The following is a 22,509-nucleotide window of genomic DNA, read 5'->3' as shown; positions in this document are numbered from 1 at the left end:
AAATATTACTCTTGTTGACTGAAGTGGAGTTGTGTTTTTGACGGTCTACAAACTTGATAATTACTGCTATACACCCTCACTGGCCCCTGACAAGAAATTTTATACTTGTGGAGCGTCAAACTTCTCAATTTAAAAAAAAACACTTCTTTTTTTAAAGTATGCTTATCTTTATATTATCTGATATCCTAATCCATTCATTTTCATTTATTTTACTATGTATAAATGGAGGATCTTGTTAAATGCATTTAACTTCCTGGTTTACTGTGTAAGAATACTTCAATGTGACTGGCTGATTACCTGCTTGCTGACATCACTGCTGCTGCATGCCAAGATTTGGCACCAGATTTAAACTGCCATCTGGAAATTGGAAAACCATGCCACAGAGATTGCTTAATCTTTGTGGGCAGCTTTCTTCGAGGTCAGCAGCGAGTACCAATGCTTTGCCACTGACCCCAAAATCCAGCCAAAAAAATTAATGTGCATGTAGTTAAATTTTGCAAAATAATTAAATCTATAATACAGGGGTGATTGATGGTTTCCATTAATTTTTCAGTATTGCTATATCTGATCATTTGCTAATTACTATATTGCATCTGAGACCAACTGGATCAATTAAAATAGTTGGGAGCACGAAACGGTCATCACTCTGTAATAGGAATCCTTGTGACTACAATGTTGCTCCTTCAAATGGATTTTAAATATTACTTCTAATTGTGTGAGAAGGAATAAATGACCCACCAAAAAAATCAATCACACAGAAGTTATTTTGCATTGCCTATACAGATTAATGCCAACAGTTTAGTAATATAATTTTTTCACTGCTGTTTTGTGGTACATGGGGCTACCAGAGTTCAGCCGGGCAGCATCTCACGGGAGTCAGAAATTTGTAGGTTCAAGTTCCACTCCAGAAACTTGAGCACAAAAGGCTGGCAATCCAGTGCAGTACTGAGGGAGTGCTGCACTGCCAGATGAGATGTTAAACCAATGCCACATCTGCCTTCTCAGATGATCAAATGGCATGATTTCAAAGAACGGCGGCAAAGGCATACTATCCCTAATGTCCAAGCCAATAGTTACCCTTCAATCAATATCATTTAAATTATCATTAAATTAAGCATCAGTGAGCAGGTTACTGATAAGCAAAAGCCGCTTGATAGCACTATTGATGACCCCTTAATCACTTTACTGACAATCAAGAATAGACTGATGGGGTGGTAATTGGCTGGGTTGGAATTGTTCTGCTTTTTGTGTACAGGACATACCTGGGCAACTTCCAATATTGCCAGGTAGATGCCAGTGTTGGAGCTGTACTGGAATAGCTTGGCTAGAGATGCAGCAAGATCTGGAGCATAATTTTTCAGTACTATTGCCGGAATATTGTCAGGGCCCATAACCTTTGCAGTATCCAGTGCCTTCAGCCGTTTCTTGATTTCACATGGAGTAAACTGAATTGGCTGGAGACTGGCATTTGTGATGCTGAGGGCCTCCAGAGGAGGCCGAGATGGATCATCCACTCAACACTTCTGGTTTAACTTTTGCACTTATGTGCTGGACTCCCACATCATTGAGGATAGGGGTATTAGTGGAGCCACCTCCTCCAGTGAGTTGTTTAATTGTCCACCACCATTCACAACTGGGTGTGGCAGAGCTTAGATCTGATCCGTTGGTTGTGGAATTGCATAGCTGTATCTATCTATTATTGCTAATGCTGTTTGTCATGCAAGTAGTCCTGTATTGTAGCTTCACAAGGTTGACACCTCATTTTTAGGTTTGCCTAGTGCTGCTCCTGGCATGCCTGCCTGCATTCTTCATTGAGCCACTGGCTTGGTAGTAATGGAAGAGTAGGGATTACATTCTGTGCCTTGCCACCCTCAGTACTTCCTCCAAGTTGTGTTCATAGTAATCATCAGGCAGTTTCCTTGCCCGTGTTTGACCTGATGCCATGAAACTTCATGGGGTCCAGAGTTGATTTTGAGGGCTCCCAGGGCAATTCCCTCCCACCACCACCGCTGCAGGGTCTCTCCTGCCGGTGGGACAGGACATACCCAGGGATGGTGATGGGGGCGTCTGGGACATTAACTGTAAGGTATGCTTCTGAGAGTTGTTGCCTGACTGGTCCGTGAGACAGCTCTCCCAGAGACAAGCCCCCAGAGGTTCGTAAGGAGGGCTTTGCAGGGTCAACAGGGCTGAGCTTGTCGTTGTCATTTCTGGTGCCTACGTTGACGCTGGGTGGTCTGTCCGGTTTCATTCCTTATTGACTTGTCTTTAGTAGTTTGATACAACTAAGTGGTTTGCTAGGTTGACGCAAGAGTCAACCACATTATTGTGGGTCTGGAGTCACATGTAGTCCAGACCAGATTTCCTTCCCTAAAGGACATTAGTGAACCAGGTGGGGTTTTTTCCTTTACAACTCATGGTTTCATAGTTATCATTAGACTTTTAATTCCAGATTTTTATTAAATTCAAATTCCACTTTCTGCCGTGATGGGATTCGAACCCGGGTGCCCAGAGACCAGGGTCTCTGGATCACTAGTCCAGTGACAATACCACTATGCCTCCCCATTCTTACAACAATGACCACACTACAGCTAACAAAGTGTTTTTGAAAAGGTTACTTTGGAATGTCCCTACCAGTAAACAGAAAAATACACAATCCCGTGGCAGAAAGTTATAGCTCAGGTTCAGCTAAAACCCAAAAGTACATGACTTTTTTCTTGTATAGTAACATTTGTAAGCAATACATCACTCCACTTGTGTAAAGCATTTTTAAAAAAATATATAGCCTGTATCGCTTCTTTACCATTTGTAGATGCTTCTTCTGCTGAATTGTGGTATTCAGCTTCTCTTGTTGTTTACAGTACGTTTTCATGATTTGTTCCACTATTTTTTCATTCTCCTCTTCTGTACTCATCCCAATGCATAGAGTTGAATTTCCAGTCTCTCTGTCAGTATTAGTTGTATTGCTGTTCAATTCCATGGCGATCCGCTGTTTATTTCTGTCACTGGCAAGTTCCAATTTTATGTATTCTTCTACATGTTCAGCAGAAGACTCTGAGGCTCGATAACCTAAGAAGGAGATAAAGAAATCAAAATTTAATTTTTTCATCTAGCTGGTCCTAACCACATACTTATCAAGGAACTATATTTAAAGGACAACTTAGGAGGATCACAGAATTCATTACTTACAGTAACATATTAAAATATAAATTAAAACCCCAAGTTGCATACCCAAGATCTTGAGTAAGCAGTTTTCAAGGACAGTGATCATAAATTAAGTCACCATTAGAATAAACTGAAAATTTGGTACAGATTTAACATAATAAAAAGATGCAAATAATAATTTATGCCTCACAGCAGAAACAGAAGTAGACCCTTCAGCCTGTTCGACCATTCAATTAGGTCAAGTTTGACCCCTACCCCGAATCTGACTTGGGAGTGAGTTTCCGAATGCCTCTTTCCTTTATGTGAAAAAGGTGCTTCCTAATTTCACTCCTAAATGGCTCAGCTCTAATTTTAAGATTATGCTCTCTTGTTCTAGATCATTCCGCTACTAGAGGAAACAATTTTTCTTTATCTACCTTACTGAATCCCTTAATCATTTTAAATACTTTAATTAGGTCACTTCTCAACCTTCTAAACTCAAAGGAATACAAACCAAGGTTATGCAACCTGTAATCAATTTAATCCTTTAAGCCCTGGTATCATTCAGGTGAGCTGCTTTTTCAGGACCAACATTGCCCAAGGATTGTGCTGCATGAGTTCCTCGGGTAGTGTCCAAAACCCAACCATCCTCAGCTGCTTCAATGACTTTTACCCATCATAAGACCAGCATTGGGGTATGTTCGCTGATATTTGCGTGCAGTGTTCAATGCCATTCGTATCTCCTCAGATAGAAACAGAGAAAAGAGGAGTAGGTCATTCGGCCCTTCTGGCCTGCTCCACTATTCTATATGATCATGGTTGAGACTCTTATCTTAATGTCATATTCCTGTACTCTCCCCATATACCTTAACGCCTTTAGAGTCTAGAAATCTATTTCCTTCTTAAATATTGACCTCCACAGCCGTCTGTGGAGAATTCCACAGGTTCACCACCCTCTGAGTGAAGAGTTTCTCCTCATCTCAGTCCCAAATGGCCTACCCAGTATCCTGAGACTGAAACACCTTGTTCTAGATTCCCCCAGCCAGAAGAAACATCATCTCTGCATCCAGTCTGTCCAGCCCTATCAGAATTTTAAAATTTCAATAAAATTTCATCCTTCTAAACTCCAGTGAATACAGGCCTGGTCGACCCAATCTTTCCTCATAAGACAAACCTGCAATGAAGCAGTTCATGCCTGCATGCAAAAAGGCTTGGGCATCATTCAAGCTTGACTGATGTGGCGCAAATGTTACTTGCAACTTAAGTGCCTGGCAATGACCATCTCCAACAAGAGTGAATATAACCATCGTCCCTTGATGTTCAGAGGTATTACAAATGCTGAATACTGGCCAACAACATCCTGGGGTTACCACTGATCAGAAACTTCACAGGATTAGTCTTGTATATTTTGTGACTACAAGGGCAGGTTATAGGCCAGGAATTCTGCTGCAAGTAACTCACCGCCTGACTCTCCACCATCTACATGGTATAATTCAGGAATGTGATGGTATATTCTACACTTGCCAGGATGAATGCAGTGCCAACAACACAAGAAGCTCGACACCATTCAGGATAAAGCAGCCAACTTGATCAACACTCCAACCAACACCTTAAGCATTCACTCCTTCCACCAACAACGCACAGTAGCAGCAGTGTGAAACATTTACAAGATGCTCTGCAGCAACTTGCCAAGGCTCTTCCATCAGCATCTTCCAAACCTGGGACCTTTACCACCTAAAAAAACAAGAGCAGCAGATGCAAAAGAACACCTCTGCCTGCAAGTTCTACTCCAAGTCACACATCATTCTGACTTGGATCTGTATCGCCGTTCCTTCAGTGTCACTGGGTCAAAATTCTGGAACACCCTCCATATCAGCAATGTGGGTATACCTATCCCACATGGACTGCGGCTGTTCAAGACAGCAATTCACCACCAACTTCTCAAGGGCAATTAGGGATGCATAATAAATGCTGACCTTGTCATTAATGCTCACATCCCATGAATGAATAAAAGGAAATCTTTCCCAAGATTCAGAGCCCAACACTGAATGCCAGTCGGGACTTGGAAAAATTTATTAATTTTGCTTCCAATCTCCACCCCTCCATCATTTTCACATGGTCCATCTCTGACACTTCCCTTCCCTTTCTTGACCTTGCTGTCTCAATCTCTGGTGATAGACTGTCCACCAATATCCATTACAAACCTACCGACTCCCACAGCTACCTCGACTACAGCTCCTCACACCCCGCTTCCTGTAAGGACTCCATCCCATTCTCTCAGTTCCTTCACCTCCGTCGCATCTGTTCCGATTATGCTAACTTCAAAAACAGTTCCTCTGACATGTCCTCCTTCTTCCTTAACCGAGGTTTTCCACCCACGGTCGTTGACAGGGCCCTCAACCGTGTCTGGCCCATCTCCCGCGCATCCGCCCTCACGCCTTCTCCTCCCTCCCAGAAACATGATAGGGTCCCCCTTGTCCTCACTTATCACCCCACCAGCCTCCGCATTCAAAGGATCATCCTCCGCCATTTCCGCCAACTCCAGCATGATGCCACTACCAAACACATCTTCCCTTCACCCCCACTGTCGGCATTCCGTAGGGATCGTTCCCTCCGGGACACCCTGGTCCACTCCTCCATCACCCCCTACTCCTCAACCCCCACCTATGGCACCACCCCATGCCCACGCAAAAGATGTAACACCTGTCCCTTCACTTCCTCTCTCCTCACCGTCCAAGTGCCCAAACACTCCTTTCAAGTGGAGCAACATTTCATTTGCATTTCCCCCAACTTAGTCTACTGCATTCGTTGCTCCCAATGCGGTCTCCTCTACATTGGAGAGACCAAACGTAAACTGGGCGACCGCTTTGCAGAACACCTGCGGTCTGTCCGTAAGAATGTCCCAAACCTCCCTGTCGCTTGCCATTTCAACACTCCACCCTGCTCTCTTGCCCACATGTCTGTCCTTGGCTTGCTGCATTGTTCCAGTGAAGCCCAACGCAAACTGGAGGAACAACACCTCATCTTCCGACTAGGCACTTTACAGCCTTCCGGACTGAATATTGAAATCAACAACTTTAGGTCTTGACCTCCCTCCTCCATCCCCACCCCCTTTCTGTTTCTTCCCCTTTCCTTTTGTTTTTTTTTTCAATAAATTATATAGATTTTTCTTTTTCCCACCTATTTCCATTATTTTTAAATATTTTTAAATCTTTTATGCCCCCCCACCCCCGCTAGAGCTGTACCTTGAGTGCCCTACCATCCAATATTAATTAGCACATTCGTTTAGATAATATCACCAACTTCGACACCTATGTGCTCTTTTGTTCTGCTGTCTGTGACATCTTTTGATGATCTGCTTCTATCACTGCTTTTGCCTACAACCACACCACCCCCCTCCACTTCTCTCTCTCCCCCACCACCACCTTAAACCAGGTTATATTTCACCCCTTCCTGGGATTTACCTAGTTCTGTCGAAGGGTCATGAGGACTCGAAACGTCAACTCTTTTCTTCTCCGCCGATGCTGCCAGACCTGCTGAGTTTTTCCAGGTAATTCTGTTTTTGTTTTGGATTTCCAGCATCTGCAGTTTTTTGTTTTTAAATTTATTAACTGAATGCTAGTACTCCAGTTGGGCTCTGACCAAGTTTCCACACAGGTGACGAATCACTTCTTCACTTTCAAATTCCAACCACCTTGAGCTGGGGCCAACATTCTATTAGCCTTTTCACACCTTTGCACTAGATTTCAGTGACTTAGATGCATGGACACCTAAATCCCTTTGCCCCCTCCAGAATCAAGTCACCCTCAATTAAGAAAATATCCTGGTTTGTCGTTCCAAGATCCAACTGGATGATTTCACATTTCCCTGCATTGAACTCCACCTTACACAGTTCTGTGCAACCACTCTGTAACTTCCTCCTCTTGTCTATAAAACTTCTGTGCCTACCAACCTAGGGCGGGATCTTCCAGTCCCGCTGCAAGTCAATGGACTTCCAGCTGGAGCGCCGCTTCACCCATGGTAGATCCCATTCTCAACAGGGCCAGAAAATCCCGGCCGTAGTGTCACAAGCTTGCTTGTACAGCTCTCTTGTTTCTTCGTTCAAGTTAATATATATGGCATAAAGCTAAGGCCCCAGAACAGATCTCTGGGGAACACCACTTGTCACACCCTGGGAACCAGAGAATAAAACCTTTATTCCTAATCTCTTGCCTGCCAAATAATTACCAAAAGTTTACCTCTAATTACATACCCGCTAGTTTTTGCAAATAATGTTCTATGCAGAACTTCCTGTGTTGTATTTGGTCTATGATTATATTGTGGAAAGTACTGAATGCCAAAACTCTTTTGAAATCCATTTTTATTCTTTTTAAATAGTCAAAGGAGAAAAACAAGTTTATGTCCATATTTCTTTTTCTTTATTATTTCATGGGTGTGGGCATCGCTGGCAAGGCCAGCATTTGTTGCCCATCCCTAATTGCCCTTGGACTGAGTGGGCAGTTAAGAGTCAACCACATTGCTGTGGGTCTGGAGTCACACATAGGCCAGCCCAGGTAGGATGGCAGATTTCATTGCCTAAAGGACATGAATGAACCAGATGGGTTTTTATGACAGTTGGTGATAGTTGTCATGGTCACTATTACTGAGACTAGCTTTTTTTATATTCCAGATTTTCTAAGTTGAATTTAAATTCCACCAGCTGCCATGGTGGAATTTGAATCCATGTCCCCAGAGCATTAGCCTTGGCCTTTGTATCACAAGTCAAGTAACATTGTCACCATCTCCCGTATGTTACAAAAGGTCCTGCAAATTATAACATCCATTTGGCACGCAAGAAACAAGTTAAAATAGTTCTCCCTGCAAATCAGAAAGGAACATGTAATCACCATGCTGAACTCACATGGACTGAACGAATCTGCGCTCGGAATGTTATTCCCTTCCTCTTCCGGAGACAATGCAAAACAGGAAATTAACTGCTTATTCACATTATCTCTCTGATGTTTCACCTCCTCTTCCAAGGCTGTTGATGTGCTCACCATAGACTCCTTATTCACCGACTTAGCGGCATCTCTACATCGTTGTAAAGATGGAGCCAATGTGACATTTGGAGCTATCACCTTATCGTACATGTACAGAAGACAGCTGCAGAATTTCAAACACAGTGTTTTAGTAAAAAAAGAATCACATCCATACTTGTATCACATTGTGAAATTTATGTATCTGTCCTAATAATCCTTTATGCGGCTTGTAAGAGTATGATATGATAGTCATTACAGAGATGTGGGTGCAAGGTGATCCAGTTTGGGATCTGAATATTCAACATATTGACATTTAGGAAGGACAGGAGGAAAAGAAAAGGAGGTGGGGTAACTCTGTTAATAAAGAATTCACTGGTGGGAGCAGTTTATAGGCCCCCTAATATCAGCTACACAGTAGGACAAAGTATACATCAAGAAATAATGGGGCTTGCAAGAAAAGAACTGTGATAATCATGGGTGGCTTTCACCTTCAGATTGATTGGGCAAATCAAGTTGGTACATACAGGCCAAGAGTATGAATTCATAGAATGTATTCAGGACTGCTTCTTAGAACAATATATTCAGGAACCTACAAGGGAACAGGCTATTTTGAATTTGATGATGTGTAATGAGACAGGATTAATTAAAGACCTCATAGTAAAAAAATCCTCTAGGCAAGAGTAATCATAACATGATAGAATTTCACATTCAGTTTGACAATCAGAAATGTGGCAATTACAAGTGTATGAAGACAGAGTTGGCAAAAGTGGTCTGGGTAATAGATTACAAGGTGAGATGGTAGAGAAGCAGTGGCAGACATTTAAAGAGGTATTTCATAGCTCTCAACAAAGATATATTCCATTGAGGAAGACAGACTCTATCAGAAGGATGAATGATCCATGGTTAACTAAGAAAGTTAAGGGTGGCATCAAGTTGAAAGAAAATGCTTACAATGCTGCAAAGATTGGGAAAGTTTTAGAAACCAGAAAAGGATGACTAAAAAAAAAAATTGGAGTATGAGAAAAGGCTAGCAAGAAATATAAAAACAGATAGTAAAAGCTTCCTCAAGTATATAAAAAGGAAAAGAGTAGCTAAAGTGAGCATTGGTCCCTTAGAGGTTGAGACTGGGAAATTTATAATGGGACAGAAGAAAATGGCAAAGGCTTTGAACAAGTATTTTGTGTACATCTTTACAGTAGAAGACACAAAAATCTACACAAGATTATGAGAAAATCAAGAGGCAAAAGGGAGGAACTTAAAACAATCACTTGAGAAATAGAAATGGGAACACTAAGGGAACCTAAGGCCAACAGATCCACTGGATTCGATGGCCTACACCCTAGGATCTTAAAAGAAATGGCTGCAGAGATAATGGATGCATTGATTGTAATCTTCCAAAATTTCATAGATGCTGGAAAGGTCCCAACTGATTGGAAAACTGAAAATGTAACACCTCTGTTCAAGAAAGGAGGGAGACAGAAAGTAGGAAACTATAGGCCAGTTAGCCTAATGTTGGTCATCAAGAAAATGCTAGAATCCATTAAAGAGGTAGTAGCAGGACATTAACAAAATTATATTATCAAGAAGTGTCAACATGGTTTAGTGAAAGGGAAATTGTGTTTAACAAATTTATTAGAGCTCTGAGGATGTAGCAAGCAAGGCAGATAAAGGGGAACCAGTAGATGTAGTGTATTTGGATCTTGAAAAGGCATTTGTAAGGTGCCACATCAAAGGTTACTGAACAAGATAAGCGCTTATGGTATAAGAGGTGATAATATTAGCATGGATAGAGGATTGGTTAACAAACAGGAAACAGAGAGTTGGGAAAAAAGGGTCATTCTCAGAATGGCAAATTGTGACTAATAGAGTGCTACAAAGATTCATGCTGGGCCCTCAACTATTTATGGTCTTATAATAGTGACTTGGGTGAAGTGACAGCTTTACTGTAGCAAAATTTGCTGATGATACAAAGATAGGTAGGAAAGCAAGTTATGAGGCGGACACAATGAGTCTGCAAAAGGATGTAGGTAGGTTAAGTGAGTGACAATAATTTGGCAAATGGAGTATATTGTGGGAAAATGTGAGGTTGCCCATTTGGTAGAGAGAATGGAAAAGCAGAATATTATTAGAATGGATAGAGACTAGAAAGCTGCAATACAGAGGGATCTGAGTGTCCTTGCACATGAATCACACAAAAAGTCAGCATGCAGGTACACCAATTAATTAGGAAGGCAATGGTGGCCTTTATTGCAAGGAGGATGGAATAAAAAAATAGGGAAGTCTTGCTACACCTGTACAGGGCATTGGCGAGACCACATGCAGAGAACTGTGTAGAGTTTTGGTCTTCTTAAAGGGGGTCATACTTGTTCCAGAAGCAGTTCAGAGAAGTTCATTAGGCTGATTTGTGAAATGAACAGCTTGTCTCAGGAGGAAAGGTTGAACAGGTTGAACGGACAGGACTCAACTATCCCCTACAACTCAACCCATCAGCAGCCAAGCCAACTATATCCCCTGCCAACACACACCCTCCCCGCCAGATCCAATTGGAGCAAACTATCCATCCCCACCACTCCAGGCAGGCAATTCCCCCAGACCAGACTATTCCCCCAACCCAAGTAACCCCCATCCGACCTGACTACCCCCCAACCGAACCTTACTATCCACCGACTACCCACCTACTCGCTAACCCACACTCAAAAGAGTGGATCTTTAAGCTTAACAGACAGAAAATGGCAACTAGTGCCGTAAAAAGATGGTGTGTCTTCCCCCAACTCTACTCCGTTCCAACTGAGTTCCTCAAGAAATGCTTTGTTGCGTATTTCTTTGACACCAGCAGATCCAGGAGAAATGTACAGCAGCATTGGGTCGGGAGAATCTTCATGGCAGAAGCGCTGCGCTCAGCATTTCCGCTGCTCGAAAGGTTCAGGCCAATATCTTTGGATCTTGTTACAACTAACGGTCATTAGAATGAATATAGCAAATACTGAAAGTGATGTAATGAGCAGTTTACTTAAGTAAATACTGCCAATAGAATTGATTACTTTGTGGATGATGATGCTCTAATTTGTCTTCCTACATGTACTCTTCACCAATGTCATTTAGATAGTAGCCACTGGGTGGTGTCCAAGTGCAACTAACTCCACCTTCAGCTCTGTCTGCAAAGCAGAACAGTTCAGATGGAGCTAAAAAGCTAATTCAAATTTTTACTCAATTCCATCGATTATAATTGAATTTCATTTATAGAATCCTAGATTGAATGAAAGATTTTTGACCATGTTAAAATGTGTTTGTATTTGCCTGCACAAAACATCTTCAGGAAGGAATGAAGGTAGGGTGTGGAGCTTTCAAAACAACATGAAAGCTTGACTAATTTAGAAGTGCACTGTTTGATTGCACTGGACTCTACATGGCTAACAAAACAAGACATAGAGGCTCACATACATTTTGTATCATTAGTCTGGGCAGCAAATATGCACAAAGACTGTGAACCTTTTATGCAACTGCATTCACATACTCAATTTTCAATGACTCTGACATGATCATAAATTAAGACACAGGAGGCGGCTCATCAGGCCTATGCCAGCTCTCTGTAGAGCAATCCAGGCAGTGCCATTCACCTGCTCTATCCATAGTTCCGCAAGTTTATTTACCATCCAAGTGTCCATCCAATTTTCTTTTGCAATCATTGATCACCACCACCACCCTTGTAAGCAGCAAATTTATCACTATTTGCTGCATAGCAAATTTCTTCCTCACATTCCCCCTTCATCTCTTACCCAAAACCTTAAATCTGTGTCTCCTAATTCACACTTTTAAACCCAAATCTGTTTAACTTGCATTTGTATATCATAAAACATCATTATCATAAAATCTCCAAAGGGTGTTCACAAATGTTCATATATAGATGGGAATCTAGATGGGTAGGATTCTCAAGGTTGCCTGAAAGCTTTGTTGAAGAGATGAGTTTTAAAAAGGTATTCTAAAGGTGGAGAAAGAGAGAAATTTAGTTCCAAACTGTTGGACTGTGCAGCTAAACACCCTGTCACTGACTGTTGAGGAAAGGATGCATCAGAGACAAAAGTCAAAGAAACAAGGAATTAAGGAGATAACAGAAGACTCAGAAGGCTGTGGACATAGGGTGGAGTGACATCACCATGGAATTTATAAATGAGGACTAAGATTTTGAATGCAATACACTGTGAATGGTTGGGCTGTGTAAATCAACCAGGATGGGGTTGATGTGTGAATGGAATAATGTGGGACAGGATATGAGTAAAAGAATTTTGAACAAGCTGAAGTTTATGGAGGGCAAATCACAAGGCAGTAATAAGGAGCTAGCATAGACAAGTCTGGAGGTAACAAGTCTAAAGGTTTCAGCAGTGGAGGGGCTGAATTATTGGCAATGTGAGGCCTAGCTGTAGAGTTAAAACCAAGCAGTCTAAGCAATGGAAAGCATGCGGGGATTTCAAGCTCAGTTCAAGGTTGAACAGAATGCTAAGGATGCATGTATGTTCTGATTCAACATGAGACAAGTGGCGAAAAAAGGCAATGAGCAGTAAAAGTGAAAATTCACCTCAAAAGTTGATATGGGGAAAACTGAGACACTAATAAGGAAGCACAATTTGTGTTAAAGGCTGTAGGCAATGATTTTGGTCTGACTATGCTCAGTATAGACTTGTGCAATCCTGCTTGATTCGCTTTTCTGCTCCTTTATTTTAGTACTGGTATAATGCTCTGCAACTTCACTAGTGGCATTTAAAGTCAAACGTAGCACAAATATGCACTACATTAGCATCTCACTTTTAATGACTTATTTACTTCTCCTTGACTTGTATCTTTATTCTCCTCTTATCCCTCAAGTTTGCACCTTCCAAACTAAAATCAAAATGTAGCCCATGATAGAAAAGACGAAAGCAGAAGTTTAGTCACTATTAAGTGTGCATATAGTCCTTTTGGATAAGGTGTCAAAGTCAGTTTATTTCAATTAATAGCCACAGTGTTCCAAGACAGGCTCTTGGAGAACGTGATGAGAAACAGTTTCATGCTTTCTTTCCATATCTTAAAATATGGTTCTAATTTTAGCCACTTTGGAAGAATAAAGGGATCCAAAATCCTTCCAGTCTTGATTTCAAACCAATTGACTTGTGACAACACAAGCAATAGGAGCAACTTTAAATAACTTTATTTATAAAAAGCGGATATGAAACTTGGCACTACACAGAATGATTAAAGCATATAGTATAGATCTATTTAAGGGGAAATGAGACAGGCATGAGAGGGAGAAGGGAGAAGGTTATGAATGATACATTTAGGTGAGGAAGGATGGGAGAACACTTGAGTGGACCATAAACGATGACATGGGGTGACTGAGCTGAATGGCCTGTTTTTGTGCTGTATATCCTATGTAATATCTAGTACGACCTTGATACAGATACAGGTTTACTTAATGTATTCATGGGAAATTAATCAAGGCTGTTGTAAGTTAACAATAAATATAAATTGCTTATTGTAAAATTACAATAGATTGAATTGTTATAACAGTGATCCCATCTAAAGTATAATTGTCAGCAGACAATTTGGCATCATCTATTTCCAGACAAGGAAAATTAGTCAACAAAGTATCTTTAAGGTGTTCAAGTCATCATCCTCACACTAAATAAATCTATTCCATATGATCTATACCTTGGATGGATAACTGAAGCATGTTGCTGAGTCAGATGATCCATTTCTTGTTTGATGACTGGGTACCAGTGCCGGAATGTCAGAGTATGCTGGGAGTCAGCCTGCAATAAAAGAAAGGGAGGTAAAACGAAAATCTACAAATTCAGAATAAAACCATTGCCATTTTAAACCACCAATTCCTTTACAAGGGTAACGGTCCTTTTGTGACACTAAACTAAAAACACCTTTCATCGCACCAAAAGTAACACCTATCTATCAGTAACTTAAGCTAGAACCAAATGTTACAGCAGTATTTTACTGAGATAATAACATGATAATTGAACAGCTTAGCAGCTACAATAATTATGCTTTGATAACGGCTGTGGAAATTCATCAGGCAGTAGTGAATACTTTTGCTATTCAATGGAATACAATTCAAGTCAGTGAAAAACAATAATTATGCATGTAAGATATTCCAGAGATCACATAAAGGCTGCTGTATTTTAAGGATCCCTCTCAGTACATACAAAACAAACTTCATCAATTATAGAAGTACAGGTTTCTGTTAGATTATAAAGCATTGACAAATTTTTGCTGAGTGTAAAGATGATTCCACAGTCAGGCACACAACACTCGGAGAGCACTAGTATGGAAACCACAGGGTCACAGTGATTGATTTTCTTCCTCCAGCATATTTATTTCCAAAATTTCAAAATAAAGCAAAAGAAAATTGGTGATGTAGGATCATTTCCAAACTGTTGAAATCTGCCTTTCCTTTCCCTCCCAGCTCCACCACCAAAAGGAAAACGTAATGCGTAATGCATTTTTAGACTACCTTTCGGTCAAGGCTTTTCTCGGGCAACTCATCCTGGGGATCTGTGCGCTCTACCCGTGTTTTCTTCAGCTGAAGCTCCTCAGAGCCGTACTGCTACAAAAGAGAAAAATAATTCAATTTGAATTTAAATTTGATACATTCTTTAAACATCAAAAACTTGCAACATCTGCATTTTAATGCAAGTAATACAAGGGAAAAAATTATTTGAACATTTAAAAAGCTACTGAAAAGTAAAGATGATATATGATCAGCCATAACTTTATTGGCAAAGGCTTGCTATGATAACTTCCCTCGCCCCACCCCACCAAACCTGTCAGGGCAAAACTGGTCATCTTCAAATTTGGTTATGTAGTTCATCGCGTCCTCATTAAGCATTCAGCACACAGGATTGGCTAGTGTAGAGTTCCCACATACCCACCACCTCCCCTTGGTCCATGTTAGCCAATTATTTATTTATTCTTTCATGGGGAGTGAATATGACTGGCCAGGTCAGCATTTATTGCCCATCTCTGGTTGCCCTTGAGAAGGGGTTGGTGAGCTGCCTTCTAGAACCGCTGCAGGCCATGTGGTGTAGGCACACCACACGCTGTTAGGCTGTTCCTGGATTTTGTCCCAACTGTGAAGGAATGGTGATATAATTCGCAGTCAGAATGGTGATTGCCTTTGAGGGGAATTATGTTGTATTCACATAGGGATGGAACATTTTTTTCTATCTTGGGGGTCTAATGTCAACATCAAGTACTCACAGGTCAACACAAAAGCAGTCCCTACTCTTTCTCAATAATATATCTCAAAGTCAAAAGTGTGCTTGTTACTGCACTGATACTAAATCTATAATTTCTCATAGCATCCTAATGGCTTTTCCTTATAAGGCCTTAGTGAATGTAGGTCTAATTTAATTTATTAATGCAGTTTATGATATGGTCCTGTACTCATCAAAAAACTGTACAAGAGCCTCAAGATTAATCACCTCCCATGAGTAATTACCACTGTGTTCCTTTGGTTGCAGACGGTGCAGGGCAATTAGAAGATAGGAAAATATTTGACAGCAATAAATCTTATTTAGAAAGGCAATATCTGTGGATTTAAATCACTAAGATAAAAGCAGAATACTGCGGATGCTGGAAATCTGAAACAAAAACAGAAAATGCTGGAAGAACTCAGCAGATCTGACAGCACTTGTGGAAAGAAAGACAGTTAATGTTTCGAGTCAGTTTGATTCTTCTTCAGAGCAGAATTTCATAATGTCACAGGAAGCTTCTAACCTTCAGTTGTAAAGCATGACACTGACCACAAGGTGATGGAAATGCCCCTTTAAGACTTTTAGGTTTGTGCGATAATTAAAGAGCATTACAGTCCATGGTATTATCACAATTATGGATGTCTGCATTGTTAGTTATGAGTCTCAGTCACACCTAATTATATTTAATCATTAAAACTGATTAGAAGCAACCTAGAAGCACACATTATTCATAGATCTTGCTGAAGTGAACATGTGCTGTATTTCCCCAAAAGTCCATGCCCCCCAACTCATGTAGGGTGAGAAAGTCAAAAGTGAAGATGACATGGGGAGTTCCAAATAAGATGCCTGAACATGTTGATATTTTGTCCTTCATTGTGAAGTCTCATGGCACTTTCTGTTCCAATCAAAACAAACTACTGCAACTGATTAGAAAGAGATATTACATGCCATCAGACAGGCTTGCTTAATCAACCTATCAATTTAGATTATGGCCACATTCAGAAAGAGAAGTCTTGAGACAGCAATACTTCCATGGCAACAGCACATCAGTTGCTGCTCTTGCATTAATGTCTCTTAATAAGTAAGTAATTTTACTGTACCTATTCAGAACTGAGACTGTGCATTTAAGTGTTAGGTCACCATAGGCAGGTTTAGCCAGACTGCCATTCATCTTCATTTTGGGAATATTCATCTAGATCACAGGATGCTTACTGCATTATCCTTTAGAGGATGCAATCAAATTAACCTACAAAACAAACTACTACAAACACTAATGAATTCACAGAACTACTTAGAATTTCAGCTTTAAGAAAGGTCTTTTATAATTACCTTTCACATCCCTTACAAGTCTTTTGTCAATAATCTACTCATCTGCAGCACCTTGACGAAGTTATAACTCTTTCTAACATGTGCCTGGTACTAATCTTGATGTGCCCTTCTACAATATGCATTTAACTAGGCTTTGTCTCTTGTCTTGAATGTGATCAACAGGCAGAGATGTGCCAAGGGTTGCAAATTGTGATATTAAACAATTCCACTGCAGCTGAGGCCCACACACCACCTTGATATTCGGTTCTGTGCTTCTAACATCTTAAGTCCGTCCCACTTAGTATGGAAGTAGTTCTACATTATATGATAGAAGATTCTCTCACATTGCAAATTAGATTTTCCGTCACAAGGACTGTGTGATGATCACTTCTACCAATGCTATCAGACAGGCACACATCTGCAACAGGTGGATTGATGAGGTTGAGGTCAAGTATGGTACTTCATGTCACTATCTCCACCAGCTCACCCAGTCTTTCAAAAACAAAATTTGTTGAATTGATGACTAGAATTCTAACCAAGTTGACAAAACAGCACTCAATCCAATATATGTCATTAAACACGACCTGCCAAAGGAAGTAGTTGTTAAAAACATCTAAACTAGATCTGCCCCACAGAGCAACTAGACCCCACATCTACTTATATCTTTAGTTGTCTCAGTTTTCATACTTACTAAAATTCTGCAATTGGAATTTATAAGATCCAAGAAGGAAGCAATTTTATCAAGTTGGAATGCAAGTGTTGCATCAGTACACTGACATTATCCAAGATCATCTCTGTGATTGTGCCCAGTGGCCATTATACTTTGTCGCATTATTGCATTTTTAAAATTTCTATGAGGATGCATAACCTGCTGAAACAAAAAAGGTCTCTGAATAGGTTTTAAAAAGTCCAACTTTATGGCTGTCTGTGGTGGCTAATGGATCACATTGGAAGGACAACCCTCCTTTTCCACACACACTTCATTTCCAGTTGACTGAATCATTAAGCATTTTGGGATGTTTTTCTATACTAAGAGTGCAATATAAGTGTAAACTGGCATTGTCATCTGAGCCCGATGTGTGAATCCTACAAGGATTTTCTTTAAAGATCAAAATCCATTGAACATGAAATCACCAGTTTACATAAAGGGCAATGCATCACCATAACTTTACTTAAAAATGAAAATTCAAATCCTTTTCTTTAAAGTATTGCATGCTCCTGAATCTAATTCTTTGTCAAGTCGTCTCATCAATGTACTGTGTTATGAAAAAATTTTGCTTTAATATTGATGTTTTTGCCATGCAATTAGGGGTAGTGCTCTTTATTAGTGTGACACCTACAGAGCAAATTCAACTTAACAAGATGTCCAAATAAACAATGTCCCTAAGGTGAATGACATTGCAGAGTACCAGGCTGAAAAATACTGTCTGCAATACTGAACCTTGGGGCAGTACTTTGAACAAAGATGAGCATTCTAAATTAAAGTATGAAACAAAACTTTCCAGATCTGCAACAAATTAAATAGAGTTTTTTTTTTTACACACTGCTTCTTGCAATTATAATGTATACATTCTTGAATTCACTCAAATCTTAATTAATGACCTCATAGTGAAGGTGCCCCTAGGTAGCAGTGATCGTAATATGATTGAATTTTACATTCAGTTTGAGAGACAGAAGAGTGGGTCTAAGACTAGTATTTTAAACTTAAATAAGGGTAATAATGAGGGCATGAAAGCAGAGCTAGCTAAAGTGAACTGGAAATTTAGGTTAAGGGGTAGGTCAATAGTGATGTCGTGGGAGACTTTTAAAGAGATATTTCAGAATACACAGAATAGACATATTTCAACAAGAAAGAAAACTTTCCAGGGGAGGACCCACAATCTGTGGTTAACTAAAAAAGTTAAAGATGTTATCAAACTTAAGGAAAGAGCATATAATTGCACAAACGTGGGTGGCAGATGAGGGGGTTGGACAAAATATCAAAAAATGACTAAAAGATTAATAAGGAAGGAAAAATTAGAGTACGAGAGAAAGCTAGCCAGAAATATAAAGACAGATAGTAAGAGTTTCCATAGATTGTTAACTCTTATTATTTAACTAAGTGAGTGTTAGAGCTATAGAAAGTGAATCTAGGGGGTTAATAATGGAAAATAAGGAGATGGCGGATGAATTGAACAGGTATTTTGCATTGGTCTTCATGATAGAGAATACAAGTAACATCCCAGATATGGTTGTATGCCAGGAATCAGAAAGGAAGAGGGAACTCAAGAAAACTATAATCACCAGGGAAGTTGTGCTTAGCAAATTATTGGAACCTTACACTGACAAGTCCACGGATTTTCATGGATTTCATCCTAGGGTCTTAAAAGGATTGACAAGTGAGATAGTTGGTGCGTTGGTTTTAATGTTCCAAAATTCACTTGATTCGGGGAAGGTTCCATTAAATTGGAGAATAATGAATGCAATTCCTTTATTCAAAAAGGGAGGGAAACAGAAAGCAGGAAACTACAGGTCAATTGGCTTAACATCCATCATAGAGAAAATGTTAAAAGCTATTATTAAAGATGTTATAACAGGGCATTTAGATAAATTCAAGATAATCAAGCAGAGTCAATATGGCTTTGTGAAAGGAAAATCATGTTTAATCAATTTATTGAAGTTCTTTGTAGAATTAACAGGTGCTGTGGATAAAGGAGATCTGGTGGATGTACTGTACTTAGGTTTTCAGAAGGCATTTGATATGGTGCCTCATCAAAGGTTGTTGCAGAAAATAAAAGCTCAAGGTGTAGGTTGTAACATATTGGCATGGACAGAAGATTGGTTAGCTAACAGGAAACAGAGGGTAGGTAAAAATGCATTGTTTTCTGATTGGCGGGATGTGACAAGTGATGTGCCACAGGGGTCAGTGCTGGGGACTCAACTCTTCACAATTTACATAAATGGTTTAGATGAAGGGACCAATGGTATGGTTGCTAAATATGCCGATGATAAATATGCCGATGATACAAAGATAGATAGAAAAGTAAGTTGTGAAGAGGACATAAGGAGGCTACAAATGGATATAGATAAGTTCAGTGATTAGGCAAAGATCTGGCAAACGAAGTATAATGTGGCCAAATGTGAGGTGTCCATTTTGGCAGGGCAAATGAAAAAGAAGCATATTAACTAAATTGCCAGAGGTTACAGAGCTTTGAGATGCAGAGGGATCTGCATGTCCTAGTGCATGATTTTTAAAAATTCATTCACGGGATGTGGACTTTGCTGACTGGGCCAGCATTTATTACCTATACCTAGTTGCCCTCGAGAAGATGGTGGTGAGCTGACTTCTTAAACCGCTGCAGTCCATGTGGTGTAGGTACTCCCACAGTGCTGTTAGGGAGGGAGTTCCAGGATTTTGACACAGCGACAATGAAGGGATGGCGATATATTTCCAAGTCAGGACAGTGAGTGGCTTGGAGGGGAACTTCCAAGTGTTGGTGTTCCCAACTATCTGCTGCCCTTCTAGATGGCAGTGGTCGTGGGTTTGGAAGGTGGAATCGCAAAACGTTAGCATGCAGGTGCAGCAAGTAATTAGCATTAGAATGTTATTGTTTATTGCAAGGGGGATTGAATACAAGAGTAAGGAGATTTTGCTTCAGTTATACTGGACATTGGTGAGACCACATCTGGAGTACTGTGTTTAGTATTGGTCTCCTCAAGGAAAGATGTAGATGCATTGGAAGCAGTTTAGAAAAGGTTTAATAAATTAATACCTGGAATGGGCGAGTTGTCTTATGAGTGAAAGTTAAATAGGCTAGACTTATATCTACCGGAGTTTAGAAGAGTAAGAGGTGGCTTGATTGAAACATAAGATCCTGAGAGGACTCTACAGGGTGGATGTGGAAAGGTTGTTTCCTCTTGTGGGAGGATCTCGGAGAATTAGGGGCCACTGTTTAAAAATAAGGGGTCGCCCACTTAAGACAAAGGTGAGAATTTTTTTTTTCTCACAGGGGCTGAGACGCTTTGGAATTCTCTTCCTCAAAAGGTAGTTGAGGTAGAGTCTTTAGAAGTAGATAGACTCTTGATAAGCAAGGGTGAAAAGTTATCGGGGGTAGGCAGGAAGGTGAAGTCGACGTTAAAATTAGATCAGCCATGATCTTATTGAATGGCGGAGCAGGCTCAAGCAGTCTACTCATGCTCCTTATTCATATGTTCATATGTTACTTACTGCACAAAGCATTCTCATTACTAAAAATAGAAGGAGCATTTGAGTTAACTGTAGATCCTGAAAGTAAAGTCAATCCAAAGCAGAGAAAAGATTTTCATGCATATTTGCTCCTCACCACTAGCTTCTGAATTCAAAGAAGCATCACAGTTTTAGGTATCAGGTTATCCACCAAAGAAAACTTCCTGCACCCTCTTCCTCGTATCATAATTCCCACATTGTCAAAGAGAAATATTTTGAAATGGTAGTGGCTACCAAGAAGTTCAAGATTGCATAGAGAATGCAATGTCACTAGTTAATTGATCAATAAGTAGTCCTTCTGTCCTTCATGGTCAAGGTAGAATGGGCCAAGGGACAAAGAACAAAAGCAAAACAGATTGGCTGTATTTTTTTCATATAAAAATTACAGCAGGTAGTATAAATTCATTTTTCACATTATTGTAGCAGATTTCTGGAAAAAAAGATCTTACAGAGAGAAGTCCATTAACAAACACCTCTAGAATAGATTAGATTCCAGGATCCAAATGGTGTTTGCGTTGCAATAACAACTTGACATTATGCAGCGCTTTCAATGTGACAAGAAGGCCCAAAGCACTTCACAGGAGCAATGAACCAAATTTACACAGAGCCATTTGTGGAGATATTAGGACAGGCAAGGTAGCTTTTAAAGGGGAGAGCGAGCAGGAGATGTTTAGAGAGGAAAATCCAGAGCTTAGCGCCTAGGCAACTGAAGGCACACCACCAGTGAAGAAAATTGGCGATGCACAAGAAGCCAGAATTGGAGGAGCACAGGTATCTCGAAAGGTTGTAGGCTAGAGATTATGGAGATAGGGAGGGGAGAGGTCATAGGCTGATCTAAAAACAAGGATGATAATGTTCAAATTGAGATGTTACTGGACTGGAAGCCAATGTAGATGAGCACAGATGATGATTGAATGGGAATTTGGTGTGAGTTAGGAAACAGACAGGGAAGTTTTGGATAAGTTCAAGTTTAGAGCATGCAAGGTGAACATCAGCCTGAACAGCACTGGAATAGCTGAGTCCTGATATCAAAGGCTTGGAAGAGCGTTTCAGCAGCAGATGAAGTGAGGTTGCGGCAGAAACAGGGGGTGTTTACATGGTTATGATGTTCACGGCCTACTATAGCTAACCCCACCTGAATGATTTTAACATGAATTTGATCATAAAGGCATTTCCCTAGGATGCTGAAAAAACAGCATTAAAATCATCAACTGAAGTCAGGAGAAAATCAAAACTAACAAGATTGATTTCTGCTTACATCACAGCAGGAAATAGGATCTGACCAAATTTATCTCCGCATAACATTTAACATATTTGCAATTACTTGCATTTCATTCAAGCACGACAGTATCACTATGTCTTTTAGGTTCGCCAAATCCAGCTTTCACTTTGATTTGTCCATAGGCAAACACACATTTTATAAGGAAGTGTGCGCATCATGGCACTCTGTAATCCTAAAAATGTTTTTCTGATAACTAGGAGTAAAGGTGATATGGGGTAAAGGAGATAAGACATAGGTTCACCAAGGGCAGGTGACAGATTTGCAGAGCAACAGTCCAGAATAAGAGTAAACCAGAGG

At 40.2% G+C, this 22,509-nt stretch overlaps 1 protein-coding gene and 1 long non-coding RNA gene across 2 annotated transcripts in view; one reads left to right on the top strand and one right to left on the bottom strand.

The window, feature by feature from the left end:
* Nucleotides 1–22,509, top strand: part of LOC121291698 — a 123,501-nt gene that overhangs the window by 11,899 nt on the left and 89,093 nt on the right. The window lies entirely within an intron of this gene.
* The window catches only part of skila (SKI-like proto-oncogene a), a 79,007-nt gene that overhangs the window by 16,649 nt on the left and 39,849 nt on the right, over nucleotides 1–22,509 (bottom strand). The window contains exons 2-5 of the mRNA XM_041213173.1: nucleotides 14,656–14,748; nucleotides 13,842–13,942; nucleotides 8,042–8,283; nucleotides 2,801–3,066 (exon numbers count right to left, since the gene is read on the bottom strand). Coding sequence (XP_041069107.1) covers nucleotides 2,801–3,066; nucleotides 8,042–8,283; nucleotides 13,842–13,942; nucleotides 14,656–14,748 — 702 coding nt within the window. The remainder of the gene's footprint in view (nucleotides 1–2,800; nucleotides 3,067–8,041; nucleotides 8,284–13,841; nucleotides 13,943–14,655; nucleotides 14,749–22,509) is intronic.

The sequence above is a fragment of the Carcharodon carcharias genome, chromosome 2 (assembly GCF_017639515.1).
Source record: "Carcharodon carcharias isolate sCarCar2 chromosome 2, sCarCar2.pri, whole genome shotgun sequence".
Taxonomy (NCBI): Eukaryota; Metazoa; Chordata; class Chondrichthyes; order Lamniformes; family Lamnidae; genus Carcharodon; species Carcharodon carcharias.
This window is presented reverse-complemented; position numbering and strand designations above follow the sequence as displayed.